This window comes from Dipodomys ordii, unplaced genomic scaffold (assembly GCF_000151885.1).
Source record: "Dipodomys ordii isolate 6190 unplaced genomic scaffold, Dord_2.0 Scaffold8, whole genome shotgun sequence".
Taxonomy (NCBI): Eukaryota; Metazoa; Chordata; class Mammalia; order Rodentia; family Heteromyidae; genus Dipodomys; species Dipodomys ordii.
Genome location: NW_012267224.1, coordinates 7,931,999 through 7,947,637, shown reverse-complemented (window position 1 = coordinate 7,947,637; position 15,639 = coordinate 7,931,999). Strand labels below are relative to the sequence as shown.

The 15,639-nt window shown below is 38.9% G+C and overlaps 1 protein-coding gene across 2 annotated transcripts in view; it reads right to left on the bottom strand.

Moving 5' to 3' along the window:
* LOC105980351 (cytosolic beta-glucosidase) overlaps positions 1-14,624 on the bottom strand; it is a 100,079-nt gene extending 85,455 nt beyond the window's left edge. For both annotated transcript variants that reach the window (XM_013009200.1, XM_013009201.1), the window contains exon 1: positions 14,335-14,624. In XM_013009200.1, coding sequence (XP_012864654.1) covers positions 14,335-14,392 — 58 coding nt within the window. In that variant the 5' untranslated portion in view covers positions 14,393-14,624. The remainder of the gene's footprint in view (positions 1-14,334) is intronic.
* Between the last annotated feature and the right edge of the window lie 1,015 nt (positions 14,625-15,639).

The following is a 15,639-nucleotide window of genomic DNA, read 5'->3' as shown; positions in this document are numbered from 1 at the left end:
AACCCTTGTTTATACATCACCTGCCCAGAAACTCACTGTTGCCTCTTACATTATGTTCCAAATTCCCAGGCCAACCCCCCAAATCTATTTATCTCATCATCTACCTGAAGAGCAATCAGTGACACTCACTTCCATTTATAACATTGTTCCTGTGGGGAGATACTAAATTCCCAGGCAAGTGACATGCAAATACATTTCTACCTGCATTTGGAAATGCATGAGAAGTGAGTGAAGTCAGGTATTCCCAGGATCTGAATCTTTTTATTCCTAAGTATACATTCCAAAAACTGAGCCCTACATGATAGCTGCTTATTAGGAACAAAGAATTTGGGCCTCTATTATCAAGAAAGAGGTTTTCAGAATCTGAAGTGCCTCTCATATCCTCTGTTACCTAGATGAAACATAAATATGTTTTCAGAAGATTTGACATTGAATCTGAAACTGCCTGACCGCTCATCTGTATTTTCAACTATTCACCTAGCTCCTTTAAATGTATATATTACTTAGTATTTATTTTTGAAAGGCTTTCAAGGGGGTACATCAGAGGACACATTTTCCTGTTCTACAGACATTTAAAATCAAATATATTTAAAGACTCAAAATACAAAACAAATCCTTCTGGATAAAAAGAAAAAAGACAAACAGCACCTTTCTATTATTTAAATGTAAAGGATTTTTTAAAATCTCATTTGTTTTGTCAATTGGTTCTGCTTAATATTCTTCAGCGGGGTCCACTCTCAATTATCCATGCTAAGCAATGGGAATCAGTGGCCTGGATAATCTAAAACAGCAGACAATTTTAAAAGCCCTTGTATTTGGCCCAGGCATACTTTACAATCAAAATCTGATTATCCACACTAATGAAAGGAAGAACAGGCACCTTGAGAAAGATTCGAAAACGAGGTAGATCTGCTGAGCTAGTTTCTGGCGCATCAAGGAGAGGGGAGACCACAATGTATTATAGTGGGAGGAAAAACAAATCAGGATCCCAGGAGCCAACGGCAGGGACCCCACGGGCCATCCAAAATTCAGGCACACAGAAAATACCCCTCCCGACATTTGTCAACTTTGGCAGTGCAGAGCTGTGCTAAAAAATACCCCCTGATAAGAAGGCATGTTATCCATGCCACTCCAAATAGTTAAGGAATAGATGGCTCGCATTGCCCTAAACCACCTCTTTTGGTTGTCTCTGTACACGCACCAAGCCCCACACTACACTGCGAAGTTCACAGTCACACACTTGGAAGCGTAGCCCAGAGGATAGAGGTGGGAGAAGCAGCATGCCAGAGTAGGAAAAATGCTGGAGCGCTGAAGCGAGGACATTTGTATCTTTGTCCTCTGCCCGTCGTTATTCATGCCAATAGTCGGATGTGCATTCAAGCAAAGAGAACAGTGTGTGCAAAGGTACAGGGGCATGAAGGTCATGGCATAGTTAAAGAGCGACATGTGCTTCATTTTGGTTAAAGAATACGATACTAATGGAGAAGAAGCAAGAGAGGAAATTGGGGATGCAGTCAGAGAAAAGAAAACAGCTTTTGTGCCATGTAAGAAAATCTGTATAGAAGGTAAAAAGACATTAATATCTTAATGTATTAAGATATATTGAACACTTAGGTTTTTCCAGAACTTCCCAAGCATTTGATATTCATCAACACATTTAATAGTCACGACTAAGTGATAGGTACTATTACTGTTCCAATTTTACACACAAGGAAACTGAGGCCTGTTACACATCTCCTAAGAGCACATAGTTTAGAGTTGGGGAGACAGGACTCACACTTGATACATTTGACTTCAGATTTTGGATCTCTTTTGTGAGTATGTGTCAGTGCTGGGGCTTGAACTCCGGACCTTGTACTCTAGCTCATTTTTTATAGTCACAGCTGGTGTTCTACCAGTTGGGTCATACCACCAATTCCAACTTTTTGGTAGTTAATTGGAGAATAAAAGTCTCTCGAATTTGTCTGCCTGGGCTGGCTTTGAATGATGATTCTCAGTTCTCAGTCGCCTGAGTAGCTAGAATTACAGGCATGAGCTGCCAGTACCAGTCTTTATTATCTTTTTCAAAGACATAAGAAGGCAACAGTATTGTAAGAAACCATTCTAGAAGCAGCATGCAGAAGAGAGTAAAGGGAGGAGGATGAAAAATGAGATTTTTATGAAGACAAGGGAGGATCAGCTACCCAATTACAGGAAACATGGAAATAATGAGGGGGAAAAAGGGTGTAACCAAGAGGACCAAAGGGAGAAAACAAAAAATAATTCATTAAAAACAGGCACTAGTGGCTCACACCTGTCATCTTAGCTACTCAGGAGGCTGAGATCTGAGGATTGTGATGCAAAGCCAGCCCAGGCAAGAAAGTCCATGACACCCTCAACTTCAATTAACTATCAAAAAAGTTGTAAGTGAAGTTGTGGCTCAAGTGGTAGAGTTCTAGCCTGAAGTAGAAAAGCTCAGGGGTAGTTCCCAGGCCTTGAGTTCAAGCCCCTGGACAAACACTGAAAAGGGCTGGTGGGGAGAGGAAGGGAAGTATGAGGAATGGACTAGTATGAGTTAGTCCTTATTTTTGGCTTGGGGACTTTTGTGTTGGCCTAGGAAGAATCTCGTTACAGAGTGAACTTTGCTGGAAAGCCATTTCTTATTGAAGGGTAGGCCCAGGAAGGAGCAGCATAAAGACATTCCTTCTCCAGGGCAGTGCTGGCATATGTTAATCCAAAAATGCAAATGTCCTATCTTAAATGATTGATTGATTTAATGCTGGCAAAAGAACTTATGTCCCAATATGTAGGCCAATATACAGGACCCATACTACCAATAAATTCTGCTTGTGTATGTGGATGTGTGTGTGTCTGCGTGGATGTATGTGTGTGTCTGTGTCTGTGTTTGTATGTACACATAAAAGCGCAAGTCATGGGGCTTGAACCCAGGTACTGGGCTCTGTTCTTGAACTTCTTTTGTTCAAGGCCAGCACTTTACTACTTAATCCACAGATCCACTTCCGGATCTTCTGGTAGATAAGTGGAGATAAGAGTCTCACAGACTTTCCTGCCCAGCCTGGCTTTGAGCCATTTATCCTCAGATCTCAGGCTCCTGAGTAGCTAGGATTGCAGGTGTGAGCCACTGGTGCCCAGCTAACTAAATTCTTGAGATACAGTGACTTGTTTCTTATTTCTCAAGGTTAAACACATTGTCATGTGTACTTTTCTGGGTAATATCTACAAGCAACTATAGAATACTAGACAAGGGAGAAAGAGCATAGGAAGAGGAAACTTACAGAAAATGTGTCTTATCAAGAAAAATGTTATCTCTCATCAAGAAAAATGTTATCCCTTATCAAGGTATTTGTAAATGTCTTAATAAAACCAAAGCAATTTTTAAAACATCCCTATAATGGTAATTTAAAAAGGCACTTGTTCATATAGGTCTGTAAATAGGTAAATAAAGGTTAAAATGCATAATCAAAACTTGTAATTCCCTCTCTGGCTGATTATTTTATTTAACTTGATGCTGTTTGTATCTTCTAAATGTTCTGCAATTGCAGAATTTTGTATTACTTTTAGGATATAAAAGCTTTTTTACATAGACATATGTGATAAAGATCCACTCTGTTCAGACCTTGATGATACAAAAGAAAGCCCAAGCAGGCATACAGACATTATCAATAACCACATCAGTTAATTATTATTATCAATAAATAATATATCAGTAGTGGTGGCAACAGAGACTGTTCAGCACTGCTGTAGAGTCCACCAGGCACAGAGAAATGCAGCCTAGGAATAATATATGCAGTCAGAAACAGAGGGAGCTACAACTGTGAGGATACAAATGACACAGAGCAACTGACCCCAGGTGCAGATGCAGGGACATGGTGAGACCCGTCTTAGTCCTATTCGTCCCCTTCCTGTGACTTTTCTCATAACATCTCAGTATTTGTCTTATCAGTGTGTCTGAAAGTCCATTAATTACACAGTGTCTCATTTTCTTTGCTCAGACAGCGATCAGAGAATACCATGGGCTGAATGCTTATGCACAACAGAGACACAGTTCTCAAGGCTGGAACTCTGATGTCAGGCTGTCAGCATGGTCAGGGGTCAGGTTCTGGTGGGGGGGTTCTCTTCCTGGCTCAGTAATGGTTATCTTCTGACTCTGTTCTCATGAAGCAAGAGAGGAAAAGTCAAGGAAGCCCATTCATGAGGGCTCCATCCTCATGATCTAATCCCCTCCCAAGGGCCAAACCTCCAAATATCATCTCACTGGAGACTGGGGTTTCAATATGTAAACTGGGAGGAAATGGACAACATTCTAGGACTAGAAAATTCCTGGAAGCTGGGTATATTAGTGATAATAAGGAGAATAATTACGGTGAAAAGAAGAGGGAATTCATTCATTAACTTTGAATAATATCTCACAGTTTATGAGGCACTTCCATATATTAATGCATGTTAATAAAGACATATACATAAATTAATACTATACTAAGGTCTTTATTTATGCTAATAAAGACTTACAGTTCAAGATGGGGAATGAAACATACATATTTAATTCTTTTCCCTCTCACAAGGCACTGAAATGACAGTAAATTATAGAAAGAATCCACAACTGAGCTGAAGGCTTTAAAAAGGCCCCAGTAGAGTACCACATTTACTCAAGTACATCTAGAAAATGAAAGAAAAATAGGATCAATTTACCTGAGAAACGAAGACAAGGCATTGCAACCTAAATTCATCTGTTGAAGACAACAGGGAAGGGCTAAAATATTCTCCAGGTCAGCTCGTGCTGATAGAACAGGCCCCAGCCTCAGAGCAATCATCATGGTACTAACTTAGCTCATGTACTGGTGCATTTGGTTCTCTTCCATAGTGCATGTATGCCATCTTTACCTTATATTGATGTTCCATGAAATACTTCATGAAAGAGACAGATACCTGATTAGGATGAATTCATATCATATTATATAATATCCAATAATGGAATTGCCAGGTCAAAATCTTCCTTTTTTTTTCAGGCACCAGTGACTCATGCCTGTAATCCTAGCTACTCAAGAGGCTGAGACCTGAGGGTCATGATGCAAAGCCAGCCTTGGCAGAAAAATCTGTAATACCTTACATATAATTAATCAACAAAATGCCAGCCTGTAGGAGTGGCTTAAGTGGTAGAGTGCCAGCAATGAGTTAAAAAGCTGAACAAATCAATGAGTTCAAGTTCTAATATTACCATGTATAAATAAATAAACAAACAAATAAAAAGCTTTTTATTGGCATTATTAAAGATCTATAAAAAGACAACATCCAGAAAATAAAACACAACTTCCTAAAAATGAAGCAATTAATAATCTGTCCTATAAATTGAAAATATCATTGTCACAACTAACTATGTGATAGAGAGGTTGAAAAACACAGTAAGTACAGCAATGCCCAAATACAGCTGAGTATAGTTATATAGAAGAAAAGGTTGAGAAATCCAACCTAGATAAGCAGCACAAAATGTAGGAAAAGGTCCTCAATATTCATCCCATGTGCTTTTTAAAAGAGACAGAAAGACCTGCATTAGGAATTTTTCAGGAACAAAAATCTAAGCTTAGAGAAGTTAAGTTATTCCATTCCTCTGTAGTCCATAAATAGAGCCTGATATCGTCCAGATGTGTACCATTCCAGACACCAATGCCAAATTACTTGTTTTGTTATTATAAAGGTGATGTACAGAGCCAAAGCTGAATTTTAATTAGTATGCATACAATGTGGACTCAAGGGTTGGTTTTGGCTTTTATGTACTCTGATTGGTCAGTACCAGTGCCAATCTAATCTACACATATTATTTACAGTTGACATCTGGTTAGTGAGTGTGCATTAGCTGATGAAAATATACATATAACCCTTCCCTAGGCCAACTTACTTTCCATTATTAACTTATCGATAAAACCAAAAGAAATGGCAATTTGAAGTCTGTATGGATTCCAAATCTGAAACTGGAAAACTGAAATAAGGATTGCATCTGTCATGTCAGCTTGTTAACTGTGATCAATTTTATGAGTACATGCTCACTTCCCTTCTTCATTTGCTCTTCTATACCAGAAATAAATTACCATACTTTAAATTTGTGTCCACTCTTTCTTTTGATCCAGGTGATTAAGGAAGTTGATATTGCTGTAGAAGAACAGCAAGATCAGCCAATAGATCAAACCCCAAACTAGATGCTTAATCCAAAGAGCTTAGCAGAAAATAAGGACAAGGACACACATCTGAGATTCGCTGAGTGGAAGAGATAAGGGGAAGCAATGTAGAAAAGTAAGTACTGGCAATTATAGCAGGTAGGTGAAATGTGCCTCAGCACAGGTTTGTGTAGACGCACTGAGTTTCTTAAAGGGAGAAGAGAAGAAAATGGTCTGTATAAAATTATCATAATCTTAGCTTTTGGCCTACACAAGGCCAAAAGCTATGTACATATACATATATACATACACACACACACACACACACACACACATATCATGTATAAGATGATGTTAAATGAAATGAACCCTGGGGAGGGGGGAGGCTGGGAAGGGATGTGAAGGGTAAACAAAAGGAGGAGGCTGCAATGCTTGGTAAGAAATGTACGCATTATCCTGCCCATGTAATTGTAACCCCTCTGTACAGTATCTTCACAAATAAAATAAAAAAAAGAAATGAACCCTAAGATAGGGACACAAATATCTTTTTTTCTTTCTTGCTATTGTTTCTAACATATTTGTAATGTAGCATGTGATTTTTTGTTGCTTTTTATGTCCCTCCCCCACAGTATACCCCTGTTTTCACTGTATTTGATGTCAATGCACTGCATCTTGTATATACACTTCTCTAATTTGGGGAGGGGAAGGGAAAAAACAAAGTACTTAAATAAGAATACAGGTTGACCCATTGTAATAATGAGATGTACAAAACACTATGTTGAAAATGAATTTTACAACTTGGGGGAGGGATGGGGGAGTTGGAGAGGTGGGAGGGAAGGGATGGTAGGGGGAAAACAAAGGTGGAAGCAACAGTGCTCAATAGGAAATGTACTCATTACCTTGTTCATGTAACTGTAACCCCTCTGGACAGCATTTTTACAATAAAAACGTACAAAAGATATCATCATAAACCTGACCTAAAACCAACTCAGACAACTTCCCTGTGTGTTCTCCTTTTTTTTTTTAGTGCAAATGTAACTTGAAATTTCTTAACTAGTAGATTCTACCTTTGACATACGGAGGCAAAAGGCAGCTATAGGTGTACCCCAGTTTCTGCTGTCATAAATCCAAAGTCAAAGTTAAATCAAAAGCAAGCATTATATCAGCATCCAGTGCAATATGAAAGTTCCTAGCAGCATTCATAAAACTAGGGCCTTTCCCTCCTTAAGAACCACAAACTCAGGTCCCACTAGGAAGAATTAATGGGATAGTTTATACTGGGTTTAGGATCTGTGGGACTTTGAAGAACATATTTACCCCTTAAGAGCCTTTTCCGTAATCATCGGGAGTTACAAGCTCATAAGAGCCACTGTATTAGATTCTAAATGTCATTTTCCTAGTTCCTCTGTGACCTACACAGAAAAGAAACAAAATACTCATGAGATAATTTGTTGTTTTTTCTGCCTTTTTTCCCATATGGCCAAGAAGGGGACATAGGGAACTTCACAGAGTTAAAATCATGGGATCTTCGTTGTATATTAAATACATGTATTGTAACATTTCGGCATATCCAAGGATTATTTGCAATTTCTCTCCTGTCTCTGAGTCTAGCAAATACATTTTATAGGTTTTACAATGCTCTTTACAACTCACCTAAAACACATCATTTTCCTCCTGCTTATACCACTTATTTATTATTTATTTATTCGATTTATATTGTGCCTTCTTCCAAAAGGCTCAAGGCACCATGAAGCCAACTGTTATAGAATAAACATTAAACTCTTCTTTAAAGCCATAAACACTGAAGTAGGCAGAGATGAGGCAGAGGGATATAAGCACAGGAAGAAAGCAGACCATGAAGGCTGGTAAAATAGCCCACTATGTAATAGGTTGAGAGGCCTAGGGATCAGCTATCCATGCCCCACCTTATTCACTGAGCCCCACATGCAAATACTCTGAGACTGTCCTACATTCCAAAAAGAAAAGAAAAAGCCAAAGTAGCTGCACATCACACAGGATAACAGAGGCATATGCTCGTGATTGCTTGGAGCTCCCAAGACAGTAAATGAAAACAAACACAGATACACTGAAAAATAGGTTTTATTTTTTAATACTTCTTTATTGTAAAAATACTGTACAGAGGGGTTACAGTTACATGAGCAAGGTAATGAGTACATTTCCTATCAAGCATTGTTACCTCCTCCTTTTCCCACTACCATCCCTTCCCTCCCACCTCCACCACTACCCCCCCCACACCGAAATTGTAACGTTTGTTTTTCAACATAGTGTCTTGTACATCTCATTGTTACAATGGGTCAACCTGTACCCCTATTGAAGCATTTTGTTTTTCCCCTTCCCCTCCCCAAATTAGAGAAGTGTATATACAAGATGCAGGGCACTGACATCAAATACAGTGAAAACAGGGGTTATACCGTGGAGGAGGAACATACAAAGAAACATACAAAAAAATCACCTGGTACATTTTAAGCACATTAAAAAGAACAGCAAGAAAGATAAAAATTTCTGTATCCCCATCTTGGGGGTATTAGTGTGTTTGTATCAGTATTTAGTGAGTACTGAATGTTAGACATTCTTGAGGTACATATGCTAACCTAGACTGGATCTACAGAGAGCATAACCACTCTCTTAACTTACAAATAAGGAAAATATGACTTACATAAGTTATTTTCCTCTACTCCTCTGATAAGAGTTTCTGCTAGGATTCAAACCAAGAACCTTTAGCACAGGAGACAAAAAACACAGAAAATCATTCCGATAAAGCAGGCTGATATCTTTCGATAGGGCACATTGGGTCAAGTTTCCCACACAGGAAGTTGTTGCTTTCTTTCCTATCCTTTTTATTATTATCTTTATTATCTCTCTTGGGCTTTTGACCAATTAAGAAAATGTTGTCTTTCCTATTAAAAGAGCTAATGTTTTCTATAACTACCCAACATTTCTTCTGATGTCATTTAATTATCACTTTGGCTAAATTAATGTGTATTATTTCCACAATGACCTACAATCATATTTTGATCCATTATTTTAATTTTTATATTTATGACATGCATCATAAAACTCAAATTTCTAAATTATTTTTTGTTGACCTCAAATTAACTTTGGGATTTCATAGTTGGGACTCTGACATATCTCAAAGGAAAACCTCTCCTTCTCAAAAGAGAGATATTAAACTAATTTAGCTTTTGTGATATGCTAATTTATGGGAAGGCTTGTCAAATAACCAGTGGTACTTAACCTTCTTTTAGTTATACTTGAATGCATTTTTTACTGATATATGCTTCAGAAATTAGATGAAGTTCCTACAAACCTCATAGACTCATATACCACTATCCTCCTCCTACTTTGTATTTTAAACTGTAGTATACAAGAGGGATGATCAGAGTTCTTACTGATAGCAACATTATTGTAATGGACTCTCATCAGCTCTTTATCAAAGTCCCTTTTTAAGTCTTGTCATTCACAGATGGTTAATTGCATACTCTGGAACTTTCCTGGGCAACTATAAACCTGAAGTGTTTCATCCTCAAGGATATTCACAGAATAAACTAACAAATGAAGGTTTCAGAAAAACCTTATGATCAAACCACTGGGCTGGGTAAGAATTCCCAGAATTCTAATGAAGAAACTGACTGCTTCATAAAACTCCTACCTCAAGATCAGGGGAAACACTAATAAATTAAGTACCAAAACACTGACTTGGCAGACTTTTGTGCTAACTCAGCTAGTACTGAAATTGTTAAGACATGAAATTTGAACTCCATAAGATTGACTGAAGTCAAATTACCTATGAGAACCTATATAATAACTATGCTATGTAACAAAATTGAATGTATGTATATCCAGTGTTAAGCATGGACTCACAGAGAATTTGGGTGTCTATCTGGTTATTAATAAGTTCTTAAATTTTTCACTATTAAAAGCTGGCACTCCATGATTTATCATGAAAGAGATGAATTGTGAAAAATAATGGTCAAATAACAAAACTGCTTCAATGGTTTGTAACTAATGCTTGGTTTATCAAATACTTAGCATTTTATATCATTTCAAGACTGACAGATATATTTTATTCACTTGTCACTTGTGATACATGAAGTTCTGAATTTGTGGTCTTCTGCTTACTAGGTAGGTGCTGTACCACTTGAGTCACGCCTACAGCTGTGTTTTTGCCTTAATTTTTCAGGAGGAGTCTCAAGTTTTCACTAAGCCAGTCTTGGGCCACAATCTTGGTACCTATGTCTCCAGCATACAAGGACCATTGGCACACCCACATTATTAGTTGAGATTGGGGAGCAGGGTTCTACTTTTTGCCTGAGCTGGCCTTGAACCATGATCTTGCTGATCTCCACCTCCCAAGTAGTTGTGATTACAATGTAAATCACTACTCCAATGTAAATCACTACACCACTTTCAATGAATATTCTCTGGTTTTACAGAATATTTCCACTTCAGAAGAGAGAATGCTGAGTAATTAAAAAAATAATATAAAATACATTTCTCTTATGAGACATTCCTAGAGAATTCTCTAGAGGTAGAAGTATGTATTTCACTATACAAGTTGTGAAACACTTACTGCAAATACAATAGTATTCATCATAAGATTATAGGTCAAAAAAACTGAATCTATTGGATTGCCTTGGTCAAAAGTATTACTGATTGACAGGAATCAGATTCACTGGCATCAATAGAATACATAGATTATCTCCTTCTGGAGAAATTACTGGAAGGTCTAGTTCATAATAATAGAACCTTGCATATCAATAACTCTTGAATTCTGATATGACTAGGAGGAGAAGTTTTAATGAATTACGCCCAGGCATATTTTCACTAGTGAAGAGAAGCTCTTCATCTGCACAAACTGATGACAACAGACCGTTCACAACCTAGAACTCAGAACTTGGTCTTTCAGAAATAGCACAGAGGGCCCTTGAAATCTGTTGAACTCTGTACCCAGAGCTCAGTAGTTTATGTCTTTGATATACAACTTGGAACTCCATGGAGACCATCGACAAAAGTGGAACTATATGACTATTATATCTTAAGGTAAAACTAACTAGGGAAGTTTACCCAGAAAGAGATGGTATCCTAAATGTAGGCAGTTTTCCCAAGACTGAGTCAATTTTTCTCTGTCAACATACAAACCCTCCATCTTTTCTCTATTTCCTGATGTCTTAATCATCTCCTGTTCATTAAAGAAAAAGCCATGGAACTATTATCTGTGAATGGCTTTAGCAAATACTTAGCATTAACAAGAATCTAGAAATTTTACTAGGTTTGTTGGCTGATGGCCCAAATCAGGAAACAGTTTCACTTGTGTCAGTGCCTCACTGTATTATCAATAAGAATAACCCTGAAATCTCAAAGAAAGAATGTAAAGCTATCCTTGGTATTATAGACGTCACTGTTACTTGCTTCTCTATACTTGTCGGAATCAGTCTCCTGATCATTCCTGTTACTAATCACCACCAAGTGTAGACAACCTCTCTGGGTGATATCTGAGCTAGGTATATAGTAGAACCCCTTATCCACAAGGAATATCCAGTAATATTTTTCAGTGGACACCAGCCCCTCCCAATCTACCCTCCTGGAACAGTGATATTGACAACCAAGACAGCTACCAAGTGATAAACAGGAAGACAATGTATATATCATGGACACATTAAGTAGACCTGATTTACATTCTAAGTGGAACAGAGAGAGATGGTGTAAACTTGGTCACACTATTCACAATGAGACAAAATTGAAAATTCAGGAATTAACTTTTTCTGGAATTTACCATTTAATACCTTTGAATTATTACCAACCACACCAAAACCATGGCAACTGAAACCAGATAATAGTGAAGACTATACTGCACTTCCAAACATCTCCTACTCAAGACCAAGTGTTATTGCTTGTATAATATCCAGAAGGTCAGATTCTACTAAATGTGGCTGGTATCTAGCCTGGTATCTAGAAACTGTGATAAACCACCTTTCCCACTTGCCTCTATATGGAGTTAGACATTTGTAACTTAACTTAAACAAATGTAACTGACCTCTGCTTCAATGCCACTCCATGGCCCTCTTTTCCAACAACATCCTAGTACCTCCCCTGGGCCTACAAGCAATTAGATTTCTCTGTTGTCCCTGGGCCCCGTTCAGATATTGCTATTTGACCTGGCTCGCTGCTACCTTCCATGGTGCTTTTCTTCAACATTATTTTTAAAATGAACCCAAAATAGAAGTTAGTTTTAAGCTAGAAATATGTGACTAGACGTTAGTTCCCACTGTGAGAAGGTTTCAGTTGCATTCCTGGGATGCTGTCTCCATAACAGAGGACTGGCCATTGTACGGAATTTAAAGCTAATCCACAACGTAGGAGAAAATCTTGGAGCCAATAAGACATCCTAAATATCCAGACAGATAGAAACCACTCTATAAGTAATTCAGAGGGAAGGAGAGGAAGAGAGAGAGGAAGAAGAAAGAAAACAACAAAGATGATGATGAAGGAAGAGAAGGAAGAGGAGGAGAAAGAAGAGGAGAAAAAGGAGGAGGAGAAGGAGGAGGAGGAGGAAGGGGAGGAAGAAGCTTAAAGAAAAGAAGGAAAAGGAAAAAGAAAAGGAAGGAGAGAAATGAAAAGAAAAAGAAAAAAGGAAGATGGAAATTATAAGCAACACCAGGTGTTCTGGGACCAACTTTTATGCCATCACTCTGTCTAGAAATACCCTGTCTCTCATCCTTTAAGTTTTAGACAGAATGACATTAATTCAGAGTCCTCTTTGCAACCCAAACTAAAAGATCTACTTTTACAAGACTCTTCTCCATGGCATTTACTATAAGCAGTAATAGCTCCATTGACTGACATATTTATTTATGTATCATTTCTAAGGATGCTGTAAAAAAAAAACCACAAAATTGGTGATTTAAACAACATGAATTTATCATCTCTTCATTACGAAGGCTAGAAACTTGATTTCAAGGTGTCAGTAGGACCATGTTCTTGCTGGAACACTTAGACACCTTCCTTGCCTCTTCCTAGGTGTGGGCTGTCCCTGGTGTCTGGCATTCCTTAGCTTATAGCTGATCACTCCCAACTCTGCCTCTGTAGCAACATGGTGTTCTCCTTGTATTCTGTCTGAATCCAAATAATCTCCTTGTAAGAACATTGGTCATAGTGAATTAAGAGCCAGCTGACTCCAGTATGGTTTCAATTTAACTTAGCTAATTACATCTTCATGTGGCTATTGTTGGCCTTCAGAATTGTAAGAGAATAAACATGTTACTTAAAGCCTCACAGCTTGTGGTTATTTGTTTCCCTAGCTCTAGGAGGCTACTGAAAGAAACTCTTAGCTTTGTTTAACTCAGGATTTGTTTAACTCAGGATTTCACACAAATAGATGACCAAATAAATATTTCCCCAGCTTTCTCCCAGTGGCAGCTATAAACAAACCTTCATTCCTCAGGGGGGCTGGGAAATCTGTTTTAGAAAAGTTAAAGCTAATCTTCCTATTCTACAGATTAACAAATTGAGATTTAAGGAGGTTAATGCTACCACAGTAATTTAAAGATTATTACAAAATGTGTTTCCCTTTGGAGACAGCCCCAGAAAATTGGGGGATAATGGATTCATATTCTCTCCCTCTACCTCCCTCACCCTCCTTCCCACCCACCCCCATTCTGAGTTCTGCTTACAATCTGTAGCTCATTTCCTCTCTTTGCTTCTCTGCAGGCACCCCAGGAAATGGCTGCCTGGCACAAGATTAGGCTTGAGTGTGGACTCACCAGAAACAACAGGGCAGTTTTCCTAACTCTCAAGACACTTCTGAGGCATCTACATTGTATTTTTTCCAGCTAATGGGGTAATTTGTCCCTTTTTGAAAGGAGGTTGAGAGTGCTTATCATCACGAAACCAATCACAAATCCATCTGGGTCCAATGTAAAGCAATAACTTGGATAAGCTTCGATTGAGTGCAAATACCATCACAGCTGATCTGCATCCACCCCTGCAGCAGGCTTCTTCAGGCTGAAAATGGGCATCCCTTCATTTGTACCACAGAAAACTGGTCAGTGCTTTTCTTCCCTAAGCACACAGGACTCCCTCCCCCTCTCTCTTGCCCCCCCCATCCCCTCCAGCCCCACACACCAGCAGAAGCAACCCCTTCCAGGCCCAATGGGGCTTTTCCTACCTTCCACTTGGTAGGCTGCCGTCGCCGCCCCCCATCCGAAGCCCGCAGGGAAAGCCATGGTCCACAAACCACCGACTTCACCCTCACATCTAAGGATCTCCACGCCCTTGGAGGAGCTGAGCAGTGGTGCAGACAGTCAGAGAACTCTCACTGCAGACCACAGGCCCCAAATCCAATCCACTCACAAACAAGGAGCGGGCAGAGGGGGGATTGAAGGGATGGCACCTGAATGACCCCAAATTTGAGGTCTGCAAGTCACTCCGTACAGGAGGGGACTTGATGCTACTGTCTCCCAGCTTTCCTGGAGTCTGACCAGAGTTGGGTCAGCCTGGATGCTAAGTTAATCGTTTCCTTCTGGGAGTAGCACAGGGACATTTTTTTTAAATTTAAGTCACATGATTTTACTTGAAATTTCACTTAGCCAGTTCTTCCCAATTCCTGATCCCTAGTCCACACAAATAACCATTTGTAACTTTCTTTTTTTTCTGGTTACTTATAAGGTGTTTAAAAAATTGGCTGATAGTGCCACTTTTTAGGATTTTTAAAATCATTTATATCTTCATTTCTGGGTATAAGAGTAAAATGTCTAGTGCCACACTCCCTCCCCCCCACCCATCCCCCCCTCCTCTTCCTACTCTTTCCCTCTTTCTCTCACCCTTCCTTTCCCCCTCCCTCTTTCCCCTCTCCCTCCCTCTCCTCTCTTCCCTTTCTTCCTTCTACCAGCGGCCTCTCTCTTCTCTGTATCCATCCAAAAATGGTTAGTTTTTCTGATAAATTAACTATTTGCTCTAGCCATGCTTACATGCAACTTTTTATTTTCTCTGAAATTAACTGTCTGTTCTTTGTATTTAATTTCTCTACACCTACGACTGATTCATTTCCAAGCATTCTGACAGAAGTATCAATCTCCAAGTTGTTGGAACAAGCCTGTGTTGCTGCTCCATTCTGCTGTGTTTACATGGTAAGTAAGCCCTCACAGAATCAGCCCTTTCACATCACTGAGTTTGCCTCACCCAGTTGTTTGTCTTTCCCTGTTTTTGTTTTTCTCCTCTGGGAGAGAAATCCTCAAGTTCCTGATAAACAGAACATGCAGATAAATATTTCAGAACCTTCTAGCTGTGGAGTTATCTTCAGTCTCATGTCATACTTGATATGCACGCTGCTTACTACTGGATTTTATGACTGGAATAATTTGAACTCAGAATTTTTGATGGCCTTGATTTATGGTTTTCTAGCTTCCAGGGGGCTACTGAGAAATCTGATGGCAATCTAAGTCCTCATCTTGTTAAGAAACACGCTTTGTTC